Raw genomic sequence first — 23,059 nt, 5'->3', positions numbered from 1 at the left:
CGTGAGCACCAAGACGGATGGCTGAGTCTGCTGAGATTTGTAATGGAGCATGAAATGTGCCTCTCTTCACTGTTGGAGGTAGCTGATGGTCCTCCTTGACCTGGTTCCTGAGAACTGAGTCAGAACCTACTGACCTCGCCTCACCTGCCTCCTTTCTTCCCTTTTAGGTCTGCAGTAAGCCTTGGCTACTGGCTAGACCCTTCCATCTAGCATTTTGTAAGACCATCTAAGGAGAGGAAGGCCCCCAGAATTAACAGAGGCAAGTTCCTCCCTCCCTCCCTCCCAACGTCCCTTCATCAGACCAGAGGCCCAAGGTTTTAGGGATTCCTTCTTCAAAAGAGAGTGTTCACTCTCTCCAGTGGCATATGAAAGTGCTCATTTCCCAACATCCTCACCAACACAGGAACCTTTTCATTGTGATTAATCTGAAAAATGGTATCTTACAGTAAATTTATTTTATTTTATTCCTCTTATTTGGGGGCTGAAGTTAAGGACCATTTTATGTGTTTAAGAGCCATTTCTAGTATCTTTTATTGTGAACTGTCCCAAGTAAGGAATCACCTTTTGGGCCTTATTAAAGTGATAGTAACACTATTAGGCTCTGCAAGTCCTTTCTATCAAGGCAGTGAAAGGATTTGAGATTGAGATTGATTCATCTCAATCTCAATCAGATTGAGAAATGAGCCAAATGACCCCAGTCCTTGGGCAGGCCGGGAATCCTGGCCCTAAAGATGGAGCTTGTGGGTAGATTCTGTAAAAATGCGAAGAAAGTCTAAAGTGGTGGTCCCTGACAATAAGGACATGGATCTTACCTTGAGCTGAGGGTGAACCCAGGCTTTAGGAAGATGGGGCCAGGCCTGCCTAAGAGGCCTGAAGCCTCCCTCCTGGGCCCCTGAGGCAGCTTTTTAACCAGAGGCGGGGACCCAACTTGGAGCCCTGGGGAGCTGGGTGCCCCCAGGCAGCCTGTCAGCGGCCTGCCTTCCTTCTTCCTCTGCCTGGGCTGGTATCTCTAGACCGCAGCACACAAAGAAAGGGCTTCCCAAATAGGGTGTGGTGAGCATCCTTAAAGTTTTTGTTTCAATATCCAGTCTGTTGTGGATGATATTCTATAACATACTAAAAATGATTTCCTAGAAACATAAAATGCAAGATAACTTGTAAAGTACAAGCTCAAATTAAATATTAGGAGAATCGGTAGACCTAGAACTCTTATATCACATTGCAGTAAGTTTCTAAATGCTATTCAAATTTCGTTCTTAAGATAGTTATGCTTTAAGCAACAGTACTTTAGAACACAGATTTTATCTTCCTTTTCCGCTCTTTTATTTCCCATCTCCTTTACGCAAGCTCCCCACCCTGGAGCTGAATAAGTCCATTTTGGGGGCAATGTTTGCTCATGCCTCTCTCTCCTGCAGATGGTCTGTGAGGTCAATTGATAAGCATAGAGGCTTTTACCTACACAGGATGGAGATGAAGGGAACATGGTAAGAAATACGGCTTTATTTTATTTTATTTTGCTTGGGCATTTATCTGCAAATGGTCTGCAAATAGTCTGACCACAAAATATTATTATTTTATTTTTATTTTTTAAGATTTTATTTATTTATTTGACAGAGAGTACAAGTAGGCAGAACTGCAGGCAGAGGGAGAGGGAGAAGCAGACTCCCCACTGAGCAGGGAGCCCGATGCGGGGCTCGATCCCAGGACCCCGGGATCATGACCCGAGCTGAAGGCAGCCACTTAACCGACTGAGCCACCCAGGTGCCCCCGCAAAATATTATTTCGTCTTGATCTCGCATTTTGAGGTTTAGCTGAGTACTAAGTAGTTTGTACCTGGCCACGAAAAGGCATATTTCAAAGAGGAACATTAGATCTAATGTTTTGATGTAAAACACTTTCTTTCCTATGTACAATCATGGGATATTATATTTTAATTTTTAAAGATTTTATTTATTTATTTATTTATTGGAGAGGGAGAGCCTGAGTGGAAGGGCCAGAGAGAGAGGGAAAAGCAGGCTCTCAGCGGAGCAGGGAGCCCAATGTGGGCCTTGATCCCAGGACCCTGAGAGCCTGACCTGAGCCAAAGGCAGACTCTTAACTGACTGAGCCACCCAGGTGTGCCACAAGGGACATTTTATTTCTACGATCTTTAATTCCACCATTAAATCATTAAATAGATTGTACTTACTGTGGTTCCAGCAGCTTTAAATTTAAAAATTAAAAAAAAAAAAGGTAGAGAATGTGAAAGTCCTGATTTCTCCCATGAGTCCACAGAAAAATCACTGACCCCAAAGAAGAGCAGCGGAATCCTCATTTGCTCTTCTGCTGGGGCGGGCTCTGCAGGGATGCTTTCCGACCTCACTGAGCGATAACTTGTCTCTGCGTCTCTCTCTCAGGATATTTTGCTCGAGTCTATGGCGTCAGTCAGCTGATAAAGGCATTTCTACGGAAGACGAATGTCATTGTCAAATTCTAAATCTTGGGACTGGGATGGAGACCACCTTCTGGAGATTAAAGGTAAATGAACATGCGCCCTCTTCTTTCCCAAATTGTTTTATTTGTGAAGGTGCCCGCCTGGTTCAAAATGTTAAAAATATATTCAGAGGGAATACAGTGACTGCCTGTCTCACGCCCCTGTCCCCAGCTGATTGCGCCTGCTGCCGCCGTCAGCCACGTACTTGATTTCAACGGGGCCCTGGTGAAGGATGGGTGCTTGGCTTCTCTTCCTTTGCTGTTAGAAACTGGGCTTCTGATAGAAACCCTTGTTGATGTGTCCTCTGCATGAGTGGAAGACCCTGCCAGTGGGATTGTGAGGCCCAGAGCCCCTGTGTCTGCCGTATTAACGATCACGAAGATTTTATTGTCATCGTGACAGTGTCTTCAGTACAGTTTAGAGACGTGCAAGGCTCGGTGATAGTGATATGACACAGAGGCCTTTCGTCGCTATTCCTGATTTGATCCCTCACTTGCTCTGTTAACGAGCAAGAACAGGTATAACTACGCTCACTCACAGGAAACGAGACGGGTCCGGTTAGTGACAGAACCAGGAGCGAATAGACTGCAGGGTCCTGCAAGTCCAGGTTGCTTCCCTGTTCTCTGTCCAGAGCCTTGTGCTTTCTCAGGGGGGTCTTTGTGGTCCATCAGTCGGTGGTGCCTGTACCTCAGTGACCATCGTGTGGTGGAAGGAGCTGGAGCAGAACGTAGAGTGCAGAATGTGTGCAGGGTGAGCAGAAGCCACTGAAGAAATGCCTCCTCTTGGCCACACACCCTTTCGAATTGGTCCCGAGGTTTGGTTTCTCCTTCGTGTCATGTAGTTGGGTCGATAAGGAATAAATCTGACATTTTAATCTCTTTTTTTGTTTAATTTTATTTATTTATTTGACAGACAGAGATCAGAAGTAGGCAGAGAGGCAGGCAGAGAGAGGAGGAAGCAGGCTCCCTGCAGAGCAGAGAGCCTGACGTGGGGCTCGATCCCAGGACCCCGGGATCATGACCTGAGCCGAGGCAGAGGCATTAACCCACTGAGCCACCCAGGTGTCCCCTGACATTTTAATTTCTGGTCCAGGTACACTGAGACTTAGGTACCCCTTCCAAGAAAAATGTAATCTGTCTGTAGTAAGGAAGGCAAATAGCACAGGATAGGAAAGATGTAGTGGAGGTGTTTTGGATTGGTCCAAAGGGTTTTTAAAAAACTCTAGTCTCCTTGAAAAAAAAAAAGAATGCCTGTTTGGACTTTGGAGCCCAGGCTGAAAGGACCAAATTTCGTCTACCCACCTGTCTTTGTAAATAAAGTTTTATTGCAACACAGCCACTCCCATTTACGTAAGTCTTCTCTATGGCTGCTTTACCAGCACTACCACAGAGTTGAATAGTTTGAGGAGATGCTGTCTGGCCTGCAAAGGCTAAAATACTTTCTGGTCATTTGCAGCAAGTTTTCTAATCCCTGAATTGAGAGATCTGTGCTTCTAGACAGTGTGGAGAAAATTTTTTCTTCCATTCTCATGGTCTCATGCACCTTCCACCCTGGATGGTCCCCCCGCTGCACCAACAGAGGCTTAGCAGCGGGTCACAGGCTTTCTGCTTCCACCACAGTGGGAGCTCATTCTGTATGATCTTGGGCCCAAGCCTGTGGGGACAGTTGAAGGCTCCTGCCTCCGGCAGTGGGCAGCAGTAGGGCCCAGGAAAGCCAGTACCATCACTGATATAAAGAGTCATGGGGTAGTGAACCCCTTTAAGGGACCTTGGCTTCTCTGTATCTCACTGATATAAAGAGTCATGGGGTAGTGAACCCCTTTAAGGGACCTTGGCTTCTCTGTATCTCCCAACTTCTCTTTCCACACAACCCTAGGATCAAGGACACAGGGGAAGGGTGTCACCTTGGGCAGCCTGTGCTGCGGTCAGCCCTGTGGGATCCCCTTTGAATCAGAGGGCTGTCCTTCCTCACAGCTGTCCCTGGCTGCTGTCCTGGAGCAGGGCCCTGTCCTGGGTGTCCTCCACACCTCCTGTGACACGCCAGCTCCTGACGAATGGTATCAGACAGGCTTAGGGATCCCAGAACCAAAAGTGGAAGTGTCACATGCCACAGCTGTTTTGCTCCTTTTCCAAAGCCCAGAAAGAAGATGTCTGTTCCTTAGAGGCTCCAGGTGTGCCTCTGGATAGCTTTCCCTCCACAGTGACCCCTTATTCAGAATTTTTCTGAGGGTCAAGTATCCGATGGCTGGGAAACTCTTTTTTTTTTTTTTAAGATATATTTATTTATTTGAGAGAGAGGGAGGGAGAATGAGCGAGGAGGGGCAGAAGCAAAAGGATACAGAGAATCCAGAAGCAGACTCCCCACTGAGCACTGAACCCAACTCATGACTGGATCCTACAACCCTGAGATTGTGACCTGAACTGAAATCAAGAGTTGGCCGCTCACTCAACTGAGCCACCCAAACATCTCGAGGGAAAGCTCCTTATAATAAGGTAAGAAGTCCAACACAAGGTATAGTAGTGTATGCTGTCTTTAATTTGCTTGCAATCATTCTCATTGTCTTGGAATTTTAGACTCTCCTAACCTTTCCTATCGTGGGAGTAACATTCTGGAAGGGTGTTGTGGGGTATCCTAGCAGAAGTTACGTCCTCATCTGCTCTAAATATTTCCTCCCAGTTGCCTCAGCTGGCTCGTCCATCACCGCATTCTGCACACGGCCAGGCATGCGTGGCAGCTGTGAATGTGAACGGTTGGGGTGGCTGAGCCTGTGTCTTCTGATATGCCAGGAAGTGGTCTTTTTCTCTGTCCTCCTGTCTCCCTCTCTCTCCCTGCCTCTCCTGTAAACCAGACCCACTGAGATGTTCCACAAGGGTGGGCAGTAGCTGGACCTACAGTTTTGACACTCGCCCTTTGGTGTCCCCTCCTATTAGGAAATGCTTGCTCGTGATTTCTGCCCCCATCATGCTGACCCCGGGATTGGTGACCCAGCAGTCTCTGTTTCCCATCGCGGGTGACTGCATACATGGTGCTCTTGCCTGTGCAGTGGCTCACGTCAGAAACGGGGGTGTCATCCCAGCCTGCAATAGCGACACCATGGCTAGATTCTGGATACCAGCAACTGTCTTTTCTTTTGTTATTTCCTCTTGAGCAAACTGGTTCTGTATTTCTGGAATAGAAGTACAGGTGGACACGGGTGTTTAAAGAATACATGGGGTGGGTGGGATGCCGAATAAGTCAGCAGGTACGGAGCACCTTGTTTCTTGCTAGGCTGTAGGGTCATGAGGAGCTGCTGCAGGCGACACACAGGGTATGGTAGGAAGAGGTCAGAAAGGGGTGTCTCTGCAGCTGGGGGTTGAGGAGAGAATGCATTCAAGAATAGTCATCAGGGCTGAGTGACGATATGACAGACATGGAGAGAACGTGCTAGGATGGCCAGGGGGTGACCAGACTGGGACACAGATGGAGTGGGGCCATGAGTGTGTGTGTCTGTGTCTCTGTGTGGGTGTGTATACCTCTGTGTGTGTATCTGTGTGTCTTTGCATATGTATCTCTACGTCTTTGTGTCTGTGGGTCTCCGTGTGTTTGTGCATGGGTCTCTGTGTCTCTGTGTAGATGCGTTTCTTTGACTCAGTGTATGTGTTTGTGTGTTTTCTATTTGTGTGTGTGGCTTTCACACTTTCATTACTGTGACCCACAGTAGAAATAAATATATAGCCCAGGCCAACCCCACGTCTGTGTGCACATATCAATACATCATAAAGTCCCACCCATGCCCCTTACTCTGGCAGGTCCTGCTGTGAGTGTTGCTGGAGTATTTATTTCTGCCGGACTCCGCACAGCCCCGTGAGGTGCTGTCCCTTTCTCTACTGTGTGGATGGGGAAAGCTTGGCCCAGGGAGTTGAGTGACTTCCCAGCACCTCCTAGCAGACAAGTGGCTGAGCTGGGATCTGAACCCTATTCCTTGGCTCCAGAGTGCCTGCCCTTTCCCCCCACCACACTCTCCTCTCACAGGAAAATGTAAATGTAGCACAAGACAGTGCTTGCCCTCGCCGTGGCAGGTGCTTTGTGATATTTGCTGTTATAATCTATTTGATCCCCCACATGCTGGCCCCACCCCCACATCGGCTTCCTGACCCTCCCTAATCTGTCTCAGTCTGCTTTTTGGCAAAGTCTGTTAGGTCCTGCTTTCGAGGGCCTCTCAGTGCCTCCCTGTCTCCATCCCAGTGGCTGCTCCCCCAGTTCCGGCTCCCCATGTCTTCCTCCCTGGACCTTCTTCCTGGATGGCTATGAGCACCTCCTAACTTTCATCCTCCATCCGTTCTCCACACAGAGACCGAAGTCACCTGAAACATGCATTTTTCACATATCGTTCCTGATTTGGGCCTTGAAATACTCTGTTGCTGTTTGGGGCTTAGTACTCAGTGCATGAAGGTGGTCAGTAAATGTACGAGGGAATATAGAATTAGGAAACTTACTCTGTATTTTTCCTCAGGATGAAGATCTTCTCCCAAGAAAATATTTTGAGGTTGACTTTCTGGTGATAGTCACGAGAAAGCTACACAGCATCAAGTAAGTTGGCTTGGACCAGACAACAGAGCCGGGTAGATTTAGAGGCAGTGTTCAGTAGGGGGCTGGTCTGCATGCTGGGGACCTCATTTTAGGGGGCTCTTCTCTTGGACCCCCTCCCCACTTTCTTGCTGGCCCCGGCATCCTCATTCCAACCTGTGGAGCAGTCTTCTAAATGCAGTACACCCTCTGTTGTGACAGTTCTGTCCGTGAGCATCATTTGTCTGAACCTTGAAAAGAAATGACCTACAGTAGTTTGATCATCTGAATTATTCTGTGTGTTTTGTCTCCTTCATTATCTCCAGGGTATAGAGAGGTGCCCGGCCCAGAGGGGATGCGTAGTAAATATTGTTCGAGTGAATGACAAGGAGGCTAAACTTGGGCATTTACTATATGTGAGATATTCCAGGTGCCACCCTGAGGCCAGGTTTTAAGAAATTTGCAGAGTTGTCGAGGACGAGTTTGTAAATCTCTGCTGGGAGCTGTCGTAGCACCATGTGAAATGCTTCACTTGGATCATCTAATTCAGTACTCAGAGCAGACTCGTGAATTCCAGTGGGGAAACCCAGGCTCAAAACAGTGAAGGGAATTTCCATCAGGGCACCTGTGGGAGAAGGGTTGGAGCTGAGATTTAAACCCTGGCCTCAAGCCAGGTCAGTGTTTCCTAGTAGTTCTAACCTGTGCTGTCTTCCCTCTTTCTAAATGAGTCATTTAAATAAAATGTCAAGTCTTACATTTTTTTAAAAGATTTTATTTATTTATTTATTTGACAGGGAGAGAGATCACAAGTAGGCAGATAGGTGGGGGGGAGGGGCGGGAAGCAGGCTCCCCGCTGAGCAGAGAGCCAGATGTGGGGCCCAATCCCAGGACCCCGAGATCAGGACCGGAGTTGAAGGCAGAGGCCTAACCCACTGAGCCACCCAGGCACCACAGTGAATTTTTAAAAATTCTTAGTTAACTTAAAACTTTTCAGCGTTTCCTTCAAAGATGTCTAATTCTCAACATCTGGAAATAGTTTTCTAGTATGAGGCTATTCTACTATATCCTATAAAAACCGGGTTTTCACCGTTTCCAAATAGAAGATTCTGTTATAGTAAGTATGCTTTTTAGTTGCCGCCTGGCATCTGAGACTGTGTATCGGCAGAGGAGGATCTAGCTGGGTAGAACCCCGGGTGAAATAAGAGTACATGGGCTCTTGCTTAAGTCCAGAGGTGGCTTCTAGGCTGGAAAAGGCATTGACCTTTGTGTGTGGTTGTTGTGATAAAGGATTCAGGACTCTCAGGTCTGGTTTTTTGCATATCCTGGAGGAGAGGACTCCTCACATAAATGTTACTGACTTCAGGTCTGTATAGGAGTCTGTTTTCCAGATAACTGTGAGCAGTAAGCACTGGGTTATAAATTTTGTTGGAAAAGAGGCAGGAAACTAGAGACAACTTGGAAAACATTGGAACTTCAGACAAATTCTTGCTGACCCCTCTTGAGCAATTTCTGAGTCGTCAGTATTTCATGATGAGATTGAGAGTGGACATCCAATTCTGAGTGCCCTGCTTAGTGACCTCCCCTGAGCCCTGATCTGCCAAAGTGTGACTGCGTGTGCCAAGGGCCAGATGTCACGGAGCAGAATGCCTTGTTCAGTGAGCGGCCCTTGCTTTGAACAGGAGCAGGATGTGTTTGCTGTTTCTGGAGATGGTGTTTGCAGTTTTGCTGAAACTGAGCTCCTTGTCTCATTTCTGTCTTTCCCATCTTCCCACAGAGTCAAGCCTTTCTTATCCCAACCCATCATAGAATTACATTCGGAGGACCCGCTTCAAATCGGCAAGTACACTTCAGCTACGTGTTACAGTATGGGCTATAGAACTCTCTTTGCTTTCTTTCCCCTTTTCCTTTGAAAAGGGTGTGTGTATGTGTGTGTGTGTGTGTGTGTGTGTGAGTCTGAGCCTGTGTGTGCGCTCCGATGATGTCACATGGCATATACTTCTGTGATACGTTTACACTGCATCGCATTTACTGTGAAGGAATTTAAAACACGTGTGCATAGGTCCTCATTCTTAAATCTTTACAAAATGTGTTTCAGTGATTTCCAAAAGATGCAAAAATAGATTTTCCTGAAAATCTCTGTTCCCAGCTTTCCTTGGGAGCATCCGTTCTGGCAGCATCAGACCCTCAGTCCCACCCCCACCGCTCCCCGCTGTCTGTACCTGACCTGCTCTGTCGATTATGTCACCTCCTCGCCCCTTCGCTCGGGTTTTCACCCTCACGTTTTAATTATGAGTGTTGCCAGCAACACTCTGCTCACCTCTAAGCCTTTTGAACCCAGGGAAACCTCTTCCAGAATGTTCCATCATTTTCAGTCTGTGTCTAATGGAGTAGTTCAAGGGACTTTTTAATAATTGCTGTCAGGAGGCATGCCCAGAGAGGATGGCCTTTGTGGTTGGTGGACACAGATGAGACAGGAAATGTCAGACAACCAGATAGGCCTCTATGCAACCACAGTGCCATACTCATGCTCCTAGTGAAGAAACTCCCCCAGAAAAGAACATTTCCCCCATCCTTTGTTTCCTTCCTACAAACTGTAAGTAGATCCTCTGAAGGCTTTGCCATTTCCTGGCCTAGCTGTTTTCTCCACATTGTAGCTGTCACAATACTTTGCATATTGGGTGAATACTTGGGTCAGGATGATTACCCATAATGAAAGAGCCTACACTTCGCATTAGCTTTGATCCATCAGTGCAGGAACGTATGAAGTAGAAAGTAAACATGTTCCATAATCTCTCCCCCCATCAAGAAAAGCAGGATTCAGAGTGTTTTCTCCTGTGGATGAACAGCACACCTAGAGACGGATAAATATCACACATGAGAAAACACACACAGAAAGATAATCCAGTGCCTGGCACATACAGGGTCCCATACATTTTTGTTGAGAGACCATATATACACACTGAATGAATACATAGGTTGTAGTTCAGTATATATCTGTTGAATCAGTGAATCTGTATTTCTCAAAATCAGTAAATTCAGGTGTCCTTTTAATAAAGTGAATCATTTATACATCCTGCTCTGTAGCTAGCTTGCTCTTTCTGCAACCTAGCGACCCATGACTATCTTCGTGTCGTCATCTATAGGTCTGTCTCCTCATTCCCGATGGCTTTCTAGTTCTCCTCAGCGTGGAAATTCCATGTTCCCTAATGGATTCAGTACCGATGGTCCTTTAGACAGCTGCGTGTTTTATGGTGTTCTCTTAAGCAGTGCTGTAGAAAGCACGGGTACACGTGCGTATGCTCAAGGAATTATCCCTTATGAATTCTAATAGCTACTGCCAAACCGTTCCTTGAGACTCTCTTTACTGATTTGTATTTTCACGAGAGTAGATGAGGGTTCCCTTTCCATACACCCTAACACTGGCTGTTATCATTTAAAAAATTCTGGCAAACTGCCAAACCTGTTAATTTAACAGGTTTTAAAGAACTTTGTACCAATGAGATGGAGTATCCTTCCTTCCTTTTACTAGCCTCCTGGGTTTCTTTGTAAATGTCCATTGGGAATGTTGCAGTTTCATTTTCTTTTCAATTGCTCGGAATCCTTTAGAACTTAAAGATACAGTCTTTGATCAAAGTCCCTCATCAGCCTGTTTGGGGCAGATTTTTTTCTTCATGTTTTCTTGCTTGCTTTTGAACTGTGTGTTTGTATCTTCTTTAGGCACATTTTCTGGTCCTGTGCCTTAGAGTTTCCGATTTTGCCATCATAGTATCTGGAGCTCATGACCAAGGAAGAATTCTTGAGCTGTCTCTGGTGCCGCAAAAAGGTGATTTTATTAAAAACCGGGGACAGGTCCTATAGGCAAAAAGAGCTGCCATGGGGTCATGAGGAGTGGCCTATTCTATACTTTCAAGTTTGAGGGGGTTGGAGATAGTGTAAGTCTCCAAGGAATTCTGGTAGGGAGGTTTCCAGGACCATGAGGGGCTAGCTGTTGTTGGCAAAAGGTCATTTATTACGGACTAATAAAGCCTTAGTCATGAGACCCTTCAGGCCTAGAGCAGTGGGCCATATGCTTGAGGGATGATTGCCAACATGTATCTTGGGGGCTAGAGAAAAAGGAAATTTCCAAAGTAAGTTTTATATGTTAAAGTAGGCTTCCAGGATCCTGGGAGGGGGATTTGAGCTAGGATTGCCTTTTGCTCTTCACAGGTGTCAACACAGACACAGTTGAGTCCCTAGAGGAATGCACCTGCCTGTTTCAAGGAGTTGTCAGTGGGCTGCAGGTAGTAAGGACATTTCATAATTTCTCTTCAGCCTTTGTTTCCACATCACATTTCACCTCAGTGAGGAAAAGTACTGTTGCGTGGAAAGCACAGGCAGCGGGAGTTTGTGTGGTGTGATACTACTTCGGGGGAAAGTCAAGGGCCAGGTGTGTTTTCTGTGGGCAGGCACAAGGGCAGGCAGGTGGGAGCACACACTCAGGGCCCATCCTGGATAGCCAACAAGGCAGGGGGAAAAGGGGAAGAGGCCCAGCTGGGGTGTGGGAAGTCGTGGGGATGAGCTGCTGGGACCAGGACCAGTGGTCACAGCCACTCTACTGAAGGGCCCTGGTCTCAGCCTTTCCTAGCCACCTGGCCTGCAGCGGCTGGGCCCCAGGTGAGTGTTGCCTACAATTGCCTATTGTCTTTTGATTCTAGGCCTCCCTCGGTCAGGAGTCCTGTGACACTTGGCAGGGTAATCTGACTGCACTGGACACTTTTCCACAGCGGACCAGGTTAGTTTTATGACCTGCAGAGATGTTCTCCTGGGTTGGTGGCCGGGACTCTGGCCTACGCCATTCCCTGGGCGGAGTGGATGGCAGTGAGACTTCCTTCATGGGCCACACCTTCAGTTTCTCCAGAGATGTGCTGGACTTTGCTGATGTCATCTGGGTACAGCAAAAATCAACAGCCCCTCCAAATGCGATCCTAACACTGAAGGCAGAAGTAACACAGTGGAAGAACTTGTCCCAGTCTTCATCGCAGGGACTGAAGAGCTCAGACTCAGCTGCAGTCTGGAAACTGAAGAACACCTTCAGGGACAGAACAGCATCGGGTGAGGGAGAGGGATGACCACATCAGCTTGGAGTGGCAGGATTCCAGAATATCCCTCAGGAGCTTCCCCAGGAAAAGCGTTTGGATGTTGGGAGCATAACCGCCACACCCTTCATAGCTCGGTAGTTGCCTCGACCTCTGCTGGCATCGAGCAATAAAGAAACACAGTCAAAGGTCAGGACCAGAGACCCATTGACTCTGTCGAGTTTTCATTTTCTCATACTTGAACTCACCCTGCCAGGGTGATCTGGTAAGAACTAGATTTACCCTTGACTTGACAATCTATGGAGTTCCTACCCAAGGCACCACAGCAGGTGCTGGAGAAAGATGACAAGGCCTTTTTCGAGGACTTCATTTACTGGAGAACAAGAACAAGTAAATAGGCCACTGCATCAGAGAAAACTGGGTGCTGTGTGGACTTATGAAATTTCCCAGGATGGGTCCCTCCAGTCTTTGTTGGAGCATCAGTAGCATCAGTGAAGGCCTTTTAGAGGCAGAGACCTTTGCCCGGAGAGCTGAAAAATGAGTAGGCGGCAGCTACAGGGCTGGTGTGGTGAAATGAGCTCTGGAGAATTCCAGGGAGGGGTGAACAGGTAGGAATCCTCGGCCTGCTCTGGAATCTAAAAGCAGGGCATCTATGGCTGAAATGGAAGTATGGAGGGAGAAGCTGTTGCAGAAGAAGCTGGGCCAAGGAGAGCCTGACTGGCTTGGGAGCTTGAAAGGGCTCAGAATGGGTGCACCTGGGTAGCTCAGTTTGTTCAGCATCTGCCTCCAGCTCAGGTCATGATCCCAGGGTCCTGGAAGAGGGGCCCCAGGTCAAGCTGCCTGCTTGGTGGGAAGCCTGCATCCTCCTCTCCCAGTGCTTGTGTTCTTGCTCTTTCAAATACATAAAGAGAATAAATAATAGACTCAGAACTTTGTGCCAAAAGAGCAAACACCCCTTTCCTGATACAGTGTATAAACAGGCCAGAACGACAATGTGACAAATCTGTCTTGACCCTCACTGAATATTGATTTCACAAAACATGTTACTAAGACTCCCAAGGAATTATCTTAGAATTCATTTACATATTCTCCATTGAAACATTAGCCCCCACACCTGATGAGGGATTAGAAGCTGACACCCTGTACTCAGCCTCCCCCATGCCTCGGGGGGACCTGTGTGACCTTCCTCCAGGAAACTTCCAACCATCTTCATGTTCATTCCTTGCTGGAAGGTAAAACCACCTCACTTGACCATGGCAAGGTCTCCAGTATCTTGTAGGTCCTCTTTAGCATAGGAAAGTGCTTTTGAAACCCTTCCCTTTCCTTTCCATACCTCCCCCACCTTCCAAGTGTATATCAGTTGCCCCCCACAACCCTGATGCAGCTATTTCTGCCCACGGATCCTGTTCCCATGCTTTAATAAAACCACCGTTTTGCACCAAAGAGGTCTCAAGAATTCTTTCTCAGTCATCAGCTCTGGACCTCACCCCACCAAATGTTACTTACATTCCAAAACTCTATCACTGCTCCCCTGCCTACCTGCCACTTGGCATTACTTCTCTCATTTCCTACAAATAACAGAAAAGTAGGCACTGCTAGGCTTTAGGGGACAGGCATCAACTCTGGAAACAGGATCAATGCACACTAAGAGCATAGGGTGGGGTAGCGACCAAATTACACAACAAAACAAAGCCACTAAGCAGAAAGTTCTGGGGGAGGGTCCCCAAACCCTCAAAAGCAAGTTTAGAAAATGGGAGGGGAAGGAAAAGCATTTTGGTACACACACACACCAGAAGAACTGCCACACGTGCTTTGGCCAAACCATACTCCCTTTTTGACTCAGGTGTTGTGGGGTTGGGGGGGGAGAGCAAAAGCTGTGGAAAACTCACACTTTGGTATCTCATTCAGAATAAACAGGGGGCGCCTGGGTGGCTCAGTGGGTTAAGCCTCTGCCTTAGGCTCGGGTCATGATCTCAGGGTCCTGGGATCGAGTCCCGCATCGGGCTCTCTGCTTGGCGGGGAGCCTGCTTCCCCCTTTCTCTGTCTGCCGCTCTGCCTACTTGTAACCTCTCTATGTCAAATAAACAAACAAACAAATAAATAATCTTGAGAAGGAAAAAAAATAAACAGTCAGTAGGTCCGGTAGAGCCAACAGCCCTAAAAGACCTTGAAAGCTGTGCCCTGGATAACTGGGCACATGACCATCACCTCCAGGAGCTCTCAAAACCATCAGTCGTTCCTGCTCCAACAGCCAGATGGTCTACAAACCCCAGTCTCTGCTGTCATTTCATAATGGATAATGTTTCCTGTCAGGCATCCAACCTGGAGAAGGATCTGCTTCCAAACCCAAAGGGAGAAAGGCTTTTTAAAAAGCTCTTGAAAAATAAAAGTCAGCTAAGGCGTTTCCACCATTCTTTCCTCCCAATTGCCAATTTCTCCATGTCAAAAACTTGGGCAGTTCAGTCCACAGGGGCCCCGGTTTGGAGGCAGCAACACCTCTACAGTCCCTCCATGGATGCCAGAAACTCCTGAGGTGGATCCTGTGGACTCTGATCGCCTCTTAATTATTTTCTGCCCTCCGGCACCTGGAGGCAGAGGGTCTGCAGAGGCGGGGTGCCCCCTGAAAGGCAGAGAACACCGCCCCCAGAGCCCAGTGATCACCAGGCCTCCAGCACATCCATGACTGGAATTTTTGCCCAGGGCAAACCCTGGGGGAGGGCAGGGGAAGGCTCAGGTGCAGTCCCCGCAAGGCGATGCTGGGCGAGGCCAGGACAGAAGGCTGTGGCAACCCGCCCAGAGGGCGTCTCAGAAGGCCAACCCACCAAGTGGCTCCTCTGGGACTGGTGGCGCCCTGAGCTGGGCTCCAGCCTGGCGAGGCGCAGTCCCAGGCCGGGACCCCCCTATGCCTGGTGCCTGTTGGTGGCAGGTGATGGGAGCACACCACCAGGAGAGCAGCCAGCACTCCTGTTCCCGCCCCAGCTGTGCAATCACAGTGGGCTCGAATGGACACATTGGCTTGTCCAGGCTCTGTTGGCCGCATGCTTCATGGGGTAGAATTGCTGGTGGAGGTGGCTGGCAGGGCTCCTGCAGGGCAGCTGGGGGGACGGTTCCTAACAATAACTGGTGGACTAGTGCCAGGGCAGGACTGCGGGGTGGACTTGGGCCTCTGCCAACCCACACCTGGGCCACTCTGTGCAGAGTGGAGGACCCGAGGACCAGGCACCTCCACCATCCTGCGCAACCGCCAGCCTGGTCTAGGTGCACAACTGCGGGAGGCCAGGAGGTGGCCAGTGAACCGCCAAACCAAGGCATCGGCCCAGGTGTCTTTGCAGGACTGACGGGGCAAGGAGGGACAGAGCACTCTGGAGCCTCTGGAGGCTGGAAATACCCAAAGTCTCCGTGAGGGCCGTTCTCTGCGCAGGTGAAGACATCTGTGAAATGCACCTAGGAGCCTCTCTCCTAGCTGGATGAATGTGTGTGACTGCGTATATTTCACCTCAATTAAAAAGATACTATAGTGTGGAAAGCGCACGTCACAGGATTTTGTGTACTTGTGATCCCACTTAGGGGGAAGTTGAGAGCCAGGTGAATTTTCTGGAGGCAGGCACCTGGGGACAGTCAGGCAGGAGCATGCTCAAGGGGCCCTCCCAGGACCACCACAAAGCATGGGAAGGAGGGCAATGGGCCCAGGCCTGGCATAGAAGTCCTGGGGATGTGCAGCGGGGACCTGGATCAGTGGCCAGAGGGCCTTGGCTGTTTGGAGCTACCTGACTAGCAGTGGCCCTCTGGAGCACAGGGGCGCAAGCCAGGGGTTGTGGGGGGAGGGGCATGCAGGTGTTGCCCGGAAATGCCTGTTGGCTTTTGATTCTTAGCCTCTGGCAGGCAGGGGTTCTGGGACACTTGGCGGGGTAGTCCGACTGGGCTGGATGCTTTCGCACCACGGACCAGAGCAGTTGTATGACCGTCAGATGTTTTCCTGGGCTGTTGGCCTGGGCTCTGGCCTGGGCCATTCCCTAGGGGCCGTGGACAGCAATGAGACCTCTTTGACCAGGGATATCTCTGATATTAACAGACATGTGTTGGGGAAAGGGACTTTCCCTGGAGACACCATGGATGTGGCTGATGTCACCTCATCCCAGACACAGATCAATAGACTCCTCCATGAGATCGAAACACTGGAGGCTGACATGACTCATTGGAAGAAGTTGTGCCAGTGTTCCACCCAGGGACCAAATACCATCGAGACAGAAACACTGTGGAAACTGAAGAGCCACATCAGGGACCTAGAGCAGCGGCGGATGCAGGAGATGGACGAACATCAGCTGGAGGTGGCGGGGTTGTGAAATGTCCACCAGCAGAAGCTAGCAGACCTCACTGAGCAGCACCGCAAACAACTAATAGACTATCAACGATGGATGGAAGACCTGCAAAACCAAGACTGCCGGGAATGTGAAAGATGACTTACTTCAGGAAAGAGAAACGGAGCTCAGAAGGTTGAAGCAACAACTTACACAAATGCAGCAGCTGAATGAGTTTGAACAACATTGCTTCGGATCTCCAAGCAGGAAAGCAAAAGTTGGTTCAGGAGCTCCAAGATGTAAGACATTAGCTGGAGGAATCTATTCTGCACAACAACGAGGATTCTCTGGAAAACAACATTGCTGTGAGGACTTTAAAAATAGAGAAAGGACGGTTAGTGGCAAAATTAGGTCGGGCTGAAAAGAAGCTGTTGGAAGAGACAAACAAGTCTGAGCGAATTCTCAAAGAATTGTGACCGGTAGAGTATGCACCTTTCGTTCAACTCTGCCAAGGGAAAGTCCTGGAAATACTACACCTCCAAAAGAGGATCGAAGAAACTACACTTGATCTTAGCCAAAAGGCCGAGAAGTGATGAGAGAGGATCGAAGAAACGAAGGAACTGCTGTCCTTTGCTTTGGAGGAGCAGAAGCAATTGACACAATGCATCAGAGAGCAAGACGTGTACATTAAAGAGCTTGGAGAAAGACCAGAGCTTCAGGAGGAATTTGGTAAGTTGACCTGAATCTTAAGAAGCAATGACATTTTACAGCCATCCTTGGAAGACAAAGACATTCATCTCCCATCTGTGACAGACGAACATCCTCATGTGGACGAAGACCTGGAGCACCTAACACAACAGAGTCTTGCTGTCCCTGTGGTTGACCCTAAAATCCTAGACGAGATTGTAGAACTAGAGTGTGAGGTCTTTCAACTCAACAAGTTAAAAGATGATCTCAAGGAGGAAATAAAAGAACAGAAGATCATTCACAACCAGCAGCAGGGGAAGAGAGCACTGCTTCAGTCCTTGCAGGAGCAGAAGGAGAAAGTGGACTGTCTTCAACACCGGGAGGAGGAGACGAACACTGAACACGCTGAGCTCCTTGCAGTGAAAGATGAGGCGATTTGGAATTTGCAAGTCACGCTACAAGAGATGAAAGCCCAGTTGCCTGACAAATGTCCACAAATTCCAAGAGAACCCTGTGAGGATGAGGAAGTGCGAGCAAGCCAGCCTCTCCCCAGAGAGAACGGAAGTGAAAAGCGTGATCCATCTAAAGCTGAAATTCAAAGATTGGTCCAAGGAATCAAAGAACAAGAACTGGAGATGAAGCTTCTCACTGAACAGAACATCCGACTGACTGAGCAGGTGGATCGGCTCTCCAAAGAGGAGATCGCATAACTCACTCGGATTATCCAGCAAAAGGATGTGGAAATTCAGGGTCTTTCCAAAAGAATCTCTTCAGCATCTCACAGCCAGAACGGGCACATGGAAAAACTTCAGTGGCAATTGCAAGAGTGTGCTTTGAAAAGCAAACAGGTGTTGGTCATCCTAAATGAGAAGACGAAGGAGAACAGCAATCTGAATCTGAATGCCCCATCGACTTGCTGCCAAAGAAGCAGACCTCCAGAGGATGCAAGTGGAAAATCTAAAACTGTCCACTAGTATTGAAAGCAGCAGCCAGGAGGTGTTTAGAGAAATGATTCGGAATTTGTCTCACATTATTCGAGAAATAGAACTGGAAGTGGATGTGTTAAGCCAGAAATGTCAGACTTTATTGACGATCCTGCAAACTCCCAGTGCTGGTCATGAGATTCAAGGAGTTCGTATCCATCAGTTCCAGCAGCTTCTACAGGAACGAGACACATTAACACAGGGAATGAAGATCATGGAAGAGTGGAAAGAGCAGGTGCTGACCACGGTCCAAAATGTGAAGCGTGAGTCACCCCAGCTTCAGAGGATCTGCGACAACTCCAGGAGTGGGCTTTCACCAACAGCGAGAAGGTTTTGAAACTCCAGATGACCTCTTTTGACCAGATCCAAACTTCCCAAGGACATGAAATAAACTTACAAGAGCTAGAGAAGGAACTGGCACAACTTCAGCTCCGCATCGGGGAGCTTTGCAATGCCAAGGACCTCCTTTTAGGGAACCTTGACGTGATTTTCCTCCAGCCCTCCAGGGACTCTCTGAAGGCCGTGAAATCTGACCTAGTGAGTGAATCTTCTCAGGTGCTCCAAGAGGAGGTAGAAGGGCTAAGAAAATCAGGGCAAGGAAAAGATCCAATGATTTAAACCCTCCAGGAAGATCAGCAGAGATGGATTGCCACGGGGGAAGGAGAAGGCAAACCACAGGAACACAGCGAATCCGATTCCCACATGAAGCAGCTGAAGGAGAAACAGCCTGTTCTTTTTTTTTTTTTTTTAATTTATTTATTTTCAGCATAACAGTATTCATTGTTTTTGTACCACACCCAGTGCTCCATGCAATCCGTGCCCTCTCTAATACCCACCACCTGGTTCCCCCAACCTCAACCCCCCCACCTCTTCAAAACCTTCAGATTGTTTTTCAGAGTCCACAGTCTCTCATTGTTCACCTCCCCTTCCAATTTCCCCCAACTCCCTTCTCCTAACTCCCCTTGTCCTCCATGCTATTTGTTATGTTCCACAAATAAGTGAAACCATATGATAATTGACTCTCTCTGCTTGACTTATTTCACTCAGCATAATCTCTTCCAGTCCCATGCATGTTGCTACAAAAGTTAGGTATTCATCCTTTCTGATGGAGGCATAATACTCCACAGTGTATGTGGACCACATCTTCCTTATCCATTCATCCTGTTCTACAAAACTTCCTTCAGGCTCAGGAGCTCCGAATCCCAGCGAAAAGTGAGGAGCTGCTTTCTTCACAGGAGAAGCTCAGTGGCCAACTGTGTGAGAATGAGCTGCTGAGGCAGGCAGTCACCAGTCTGAAGGAGAGGATAGCAGGTTTTGAAATGGATGTGTGTCAGCTGAAAGAGGAAAATACAAAGATTGTGGAAGCATCTAGAGAAAAGGAAATGGAAAATCAGGCATTGCAAGAGACAAATCGGCTGCTTTCAATGATGTAGAGAGAGGAGGAATCCCAGCATGCTGGGATGAAAGAGAAGGCACTCCTGTTGGAGCAACTGTTGCAAGAGAAAGAACAGGGTGAGACCAGGGAATTGAACCCGCTTTTCGACGCCGTTAGGTCAATGCAGGAAAAGACAGTTTTGTGTCAACAGGAGAGAGATGACATCATGTTGGCACTGAAACAGAAAGAAATGGAAATGTGCGCCCTCCAGAAGGAGGTTCACCAGTTACGAGAGAGAGAATTGCACCTAACCCAGGAGCTGGAGAGAGGGCGGCACCTCGCTGCTGAAGCCAAAGATTCTCATCGCCGGGAAGCTTTGGCCTCAGAAGACCAAGTAGCTCAGCTGAGAGAGGAAGTGACGGTCCTGTGGGGAAAACTCGTTTTGTCTTCCACTGCCATAGAAAAGGCCAGCCGCGGAGCCAGTCTGCAGGTAGAGTCGCTCCAGGAGCAGTTGCACGTGGTCACCCAGCAGAAGGAGGAAGCTGCGCTCCGGCTTGCCGCCTCCCAGGAAGAGGGAAGGCACTATGATCGATGACTAGTGAACCTCAAGCTGGAACTGGCCGAATGGATGGAAAAGGCAGACGCCCTAGAAGGAACTGAAGTCGTTACAGGGACGATGGCATCAAACAAATGCCGACTTGGAGGTGAAGGAGGACCAACTCCGAGAGTTCAAGAAACAGAATGAGGTGCAGCGGGAAATACTGGAGGACACACAGAAGAAACTCTTGACCTTAGTAAGTCAGTCCGAAGGAATGGTGGACAAAACCCTCCTAAGGGGACTCTTCGTGGGATCTTTGCAGGCAGCTGATGCGGAACGGCAGGAAGCGTTGAGGCTGATGGCAAGTGCGCTGGGGTTCTGAGAAGACCAGCTGCGGCAGCTGCATGGCCAAGAGCCCGCGGGTGTGCCCAGCGGGGCGATTGGGGGGCCTGGGTCCAGAAGCGCCCCCAACGCACCTGCAAAACCAAATCACCAAGCTGTGGCCAATCATTCTTTTCCAGGACTTTTCATCCAGTTTCTAAAAGTGGAATCTCATTCAGCTTTTCTACTGCCCAAACCCTCTGCTCATGACGTGATGCCCCCAGATTCAGGAGGAAGGGGAAAACTGCCTAAGAAACAAGGCCCACCACGACTGAAAGCTACCCTGGGATCCACACCCCGAAAAAAAGAGGTCAAGCCCCGCACCACAGCTGTGTCTCTTTTTAACCCACCTGGACTGGAAATGGATGTTTCAGAGCACCTTCTTCTAAATGCTGTCACTGACGCTTTACCCGGGTACACACCCTATATACTGTCACCTGCCAAGAAGGTTTGAATGGCGGCCAAAGACCTCTCAAAAAAAACAGACGATTGTCAAGCCAGAGACGAGGCCACGCTTTGAAGATCCCAAGTCACTCTGTGTGTCTACCTTATCGCCAAATGTCTTTTTTCTTTTTCTTTTTTTCTTTTTTAAAGATTTTATTTATTTCACAGAAAGATCACAAGCAGGCATAGAGAGGGGGGAAGCAGGCTCCCTGTTGAGCAGAGAGCCTGATGAGGGATTTGATCCTAGGATCCTGGGATCATGACCTGAGGCAAAGGCAGAGGCTTTAACCACTGAGCCACCCAGGTGCCCCTCCTTTTTCAAAACGTATTAATACTTGCAGTTTTGCTTTCAGCTTAATAAACATATTCTTTTGGGGCACCTGGCTGGCTCAGTGGATTAAGCCTCTGCCTTCAGCTCAGGTCATGATCTCAGGGTCCTGGGATCGAGCCCCGCATCGGACTCTGCTCAGCGGGGAGCCTGGTTCCTCCGTCTCTCTCTGCCTGCCTCTCTGCCTACTTGTGATCTCTCTCTCTCTGTCAAATAAATGAATAAAATCTTAAAAATATATATTCTTTTATGACTCACCAACAATGGGTCTTTTAATGACTGCAGAATTATTCGCCAAAGTGAAAACAGTGGTGACTTCTTTTTTTTTTTAATTGAGATTTTATTTATTTATTTCACAGAAATTGAGGGCACATGAGCCAGGGGAGCAACAGACAGAGAGAGAGAAGCAGGCTTCCCACTGAGTAGGGATCCTGACCTGTGGCCTGATTCCAGAACCACGGATCATGACCTGATCCAAAGTCAGACACGTAACTGACTGAGCCACCCAGATGCCACAACATGGTGAATTTTTTGTGAGAGTAGACATTGGTGGGGTTGAAGGCTGTGGTCAAAGGATTCTTCCAGTAATATTTGGAATGCTTTAAGGTTTTTTACAAGGGTCCGGTGTCTACGTACACCTTAGGTAGGGAACACACCAACTTATTTTAGTGCTCCAAATTTTTCAGATATACGAGCACACACTCCTTATATGGGAAATAAGGTGAATAGCATGAAAGTACTAGATGAATATAAGTTTAAAAAAATGCAAGTTTGCTTTTCTCAGGTAAGTCTCATTTCTCTTAGTTTATTTTTTATTTCCTATTTTTTCTTTAAATGAAAACCCAACAGCTTATGGTCTATCCTAAATTATATAAATAGCTCTTCTTGGTTAGCCTTTAAGTGGTTTCTACCTGGAGTGTCCATGGTCAACTCCCTTGTTCATTTCTTCAAAAGCCCCTTCAAATCTTCATTTGCCCTTCCAGGCGAATTGTTCCATTGTACCTTGGCAAGTATCCATTCAGATCTCTTTAAGGACCTCATTACGTTAATTTTCCATTCTGCTGTATCTTCAGCCTGCAAAATATGGTAATTCCTTCCCTGCCTTCCTATTGTCAGTTCTCTGATTAACCCACTCCTGTCTCTGGCTGGTGCAGTAGACTCCCTACCGTTCTTGCTGGTTCCACTCTTGGCCTCCCTTGAATCCATTCTGCACATGGCTGTCAGGGTGAACTGAGATGAAAATTCGATGTTCCTTCCCTGCTGTAATTATTGGAGGGTTCCCCCACTGCCTGGAGTTTGACCTTTAAGAGACCATCGAAGCCCTTGCCTTTGTGGCCTTCCTTCCTCTTCATTGTTCACATAAAGGCCACCCTTTAGCTCCAGGTGAATTCTTGCAAGCCCCAAATGGATTATTATCCAAATAATGTCAAGTCCATGAGCCTCCTCATTGTGCCTTGACAAAGGTACAAGTGAGAATAATTTCATTCTTATCTTCTTCACCCATTGGCGAAGGGAGGGATTCCCACCCTAAATTATGGGATGACCGGATGCTGCACAGCTGAGCTCCACCGTAATTAATTCCAGGCCTATAATATGGTTATAGGAAAGAAAGGACACACACACCATGCAGGGCCACGTGGGATGTTGCACCTGGGACGTAATGGACAAAGGCTGTGGGTGCAGTCTATGTAGTAACAGAAGAGTGAATGTGAGCCCTACTTCCTGCAGGAGGGAATGATTGGCCTGCTGGATCATTCCACAGGCTGCCAGGGAACTGGAGCTTACTTGGGGAGAAACTGTGCCTGGTCCCTGTGCTAAGGAGGGCTTGTTGGCCAGGGAATCTGATCTGTGGGAGAAGAGTGGGAAGGGAACATGGGAGTGAGCCCATTTGAGGCCATCTGAAGTTACCGGATGCCAAGACAACACTTCATA

The 23,059-nt window shown here is 48.2% G+C and overlaps 1 protein-coding gene and 1 pseudogene across 5 annotated transcripts in view; both read left to right on the top strand.

Annotated features, from left to right (window-relative positions):
• The window catches only part of LOC125090545 (thyroid receptor-interacting protein 11-like), a 32,894-nt gene extending 16,437 nt beyond the window's left edge, over positions 1–16,457 (top strand). Inside the window, exons 2-7 of one of the 5 annotated variants that reach the window (XM_047713317.1) lie at positions 168–259; positions 1,416–1,484; positions 2,397–2,517; positions 6,966–7,042; positions 11,713–11,732; positions 15,985–16,457. In XM_047713317.1, coding sequence (XP_047569273.1) covers positions 1,465–1,484; positions 2,397–2,517; positions 6,966–7,042; positions 11,713–11,732; positions 15,985–16,436 — 690 coding nt within the window. In that variant the 5' untranslated portion in view covers positions 168–259; positions 1,416–1,464 and the 3' untranslated portion in view covers positions 16,437–16,457. Of the gene's footprint in view, positions 1–167; positions 260–1,415; positions 1,485–2,396; positions 2,518–4,817; positions 4,966–6,965; positions 7,043–10,735; positions 10,842–11,712; positions 13,950–15,984 lie in introns of those variants that run through there. The other 4 variants (XR_007124372.1, XR_007124369.1, XR_007124370.1 and 1 more) reach the window with 4 other exon arrangements.
• A 3,607-nt stretch (positions 16,458–20,064) lies between these two features.
• LOC125091123 (thyroid receptor-interacting protein 11-like) lies at positions 20,065–20,875 on the top strand (annotated as a pseudogene).
• Positions 20,876–23,059: the final 2,184 nt, after the last annotated feature.

The sequence above is a fragment of the Lutra lutra genome, chromosome 18 (assembly GCF_902655055.1).
Source record: "Lutra lutra chromosome 18, mLutLut1.2, whole genome shotgun sequence".
Classification (NCBI taxonomy): domain Eukaryota; kingdom Metazoa; phylum Chordata; class Mammalia; order Carnivora; family Mustelidae; genus Lutra; species Lutra lutra.
This window is presented reverse-complemented; position numbering and strand designations above follow the sequence as displayed.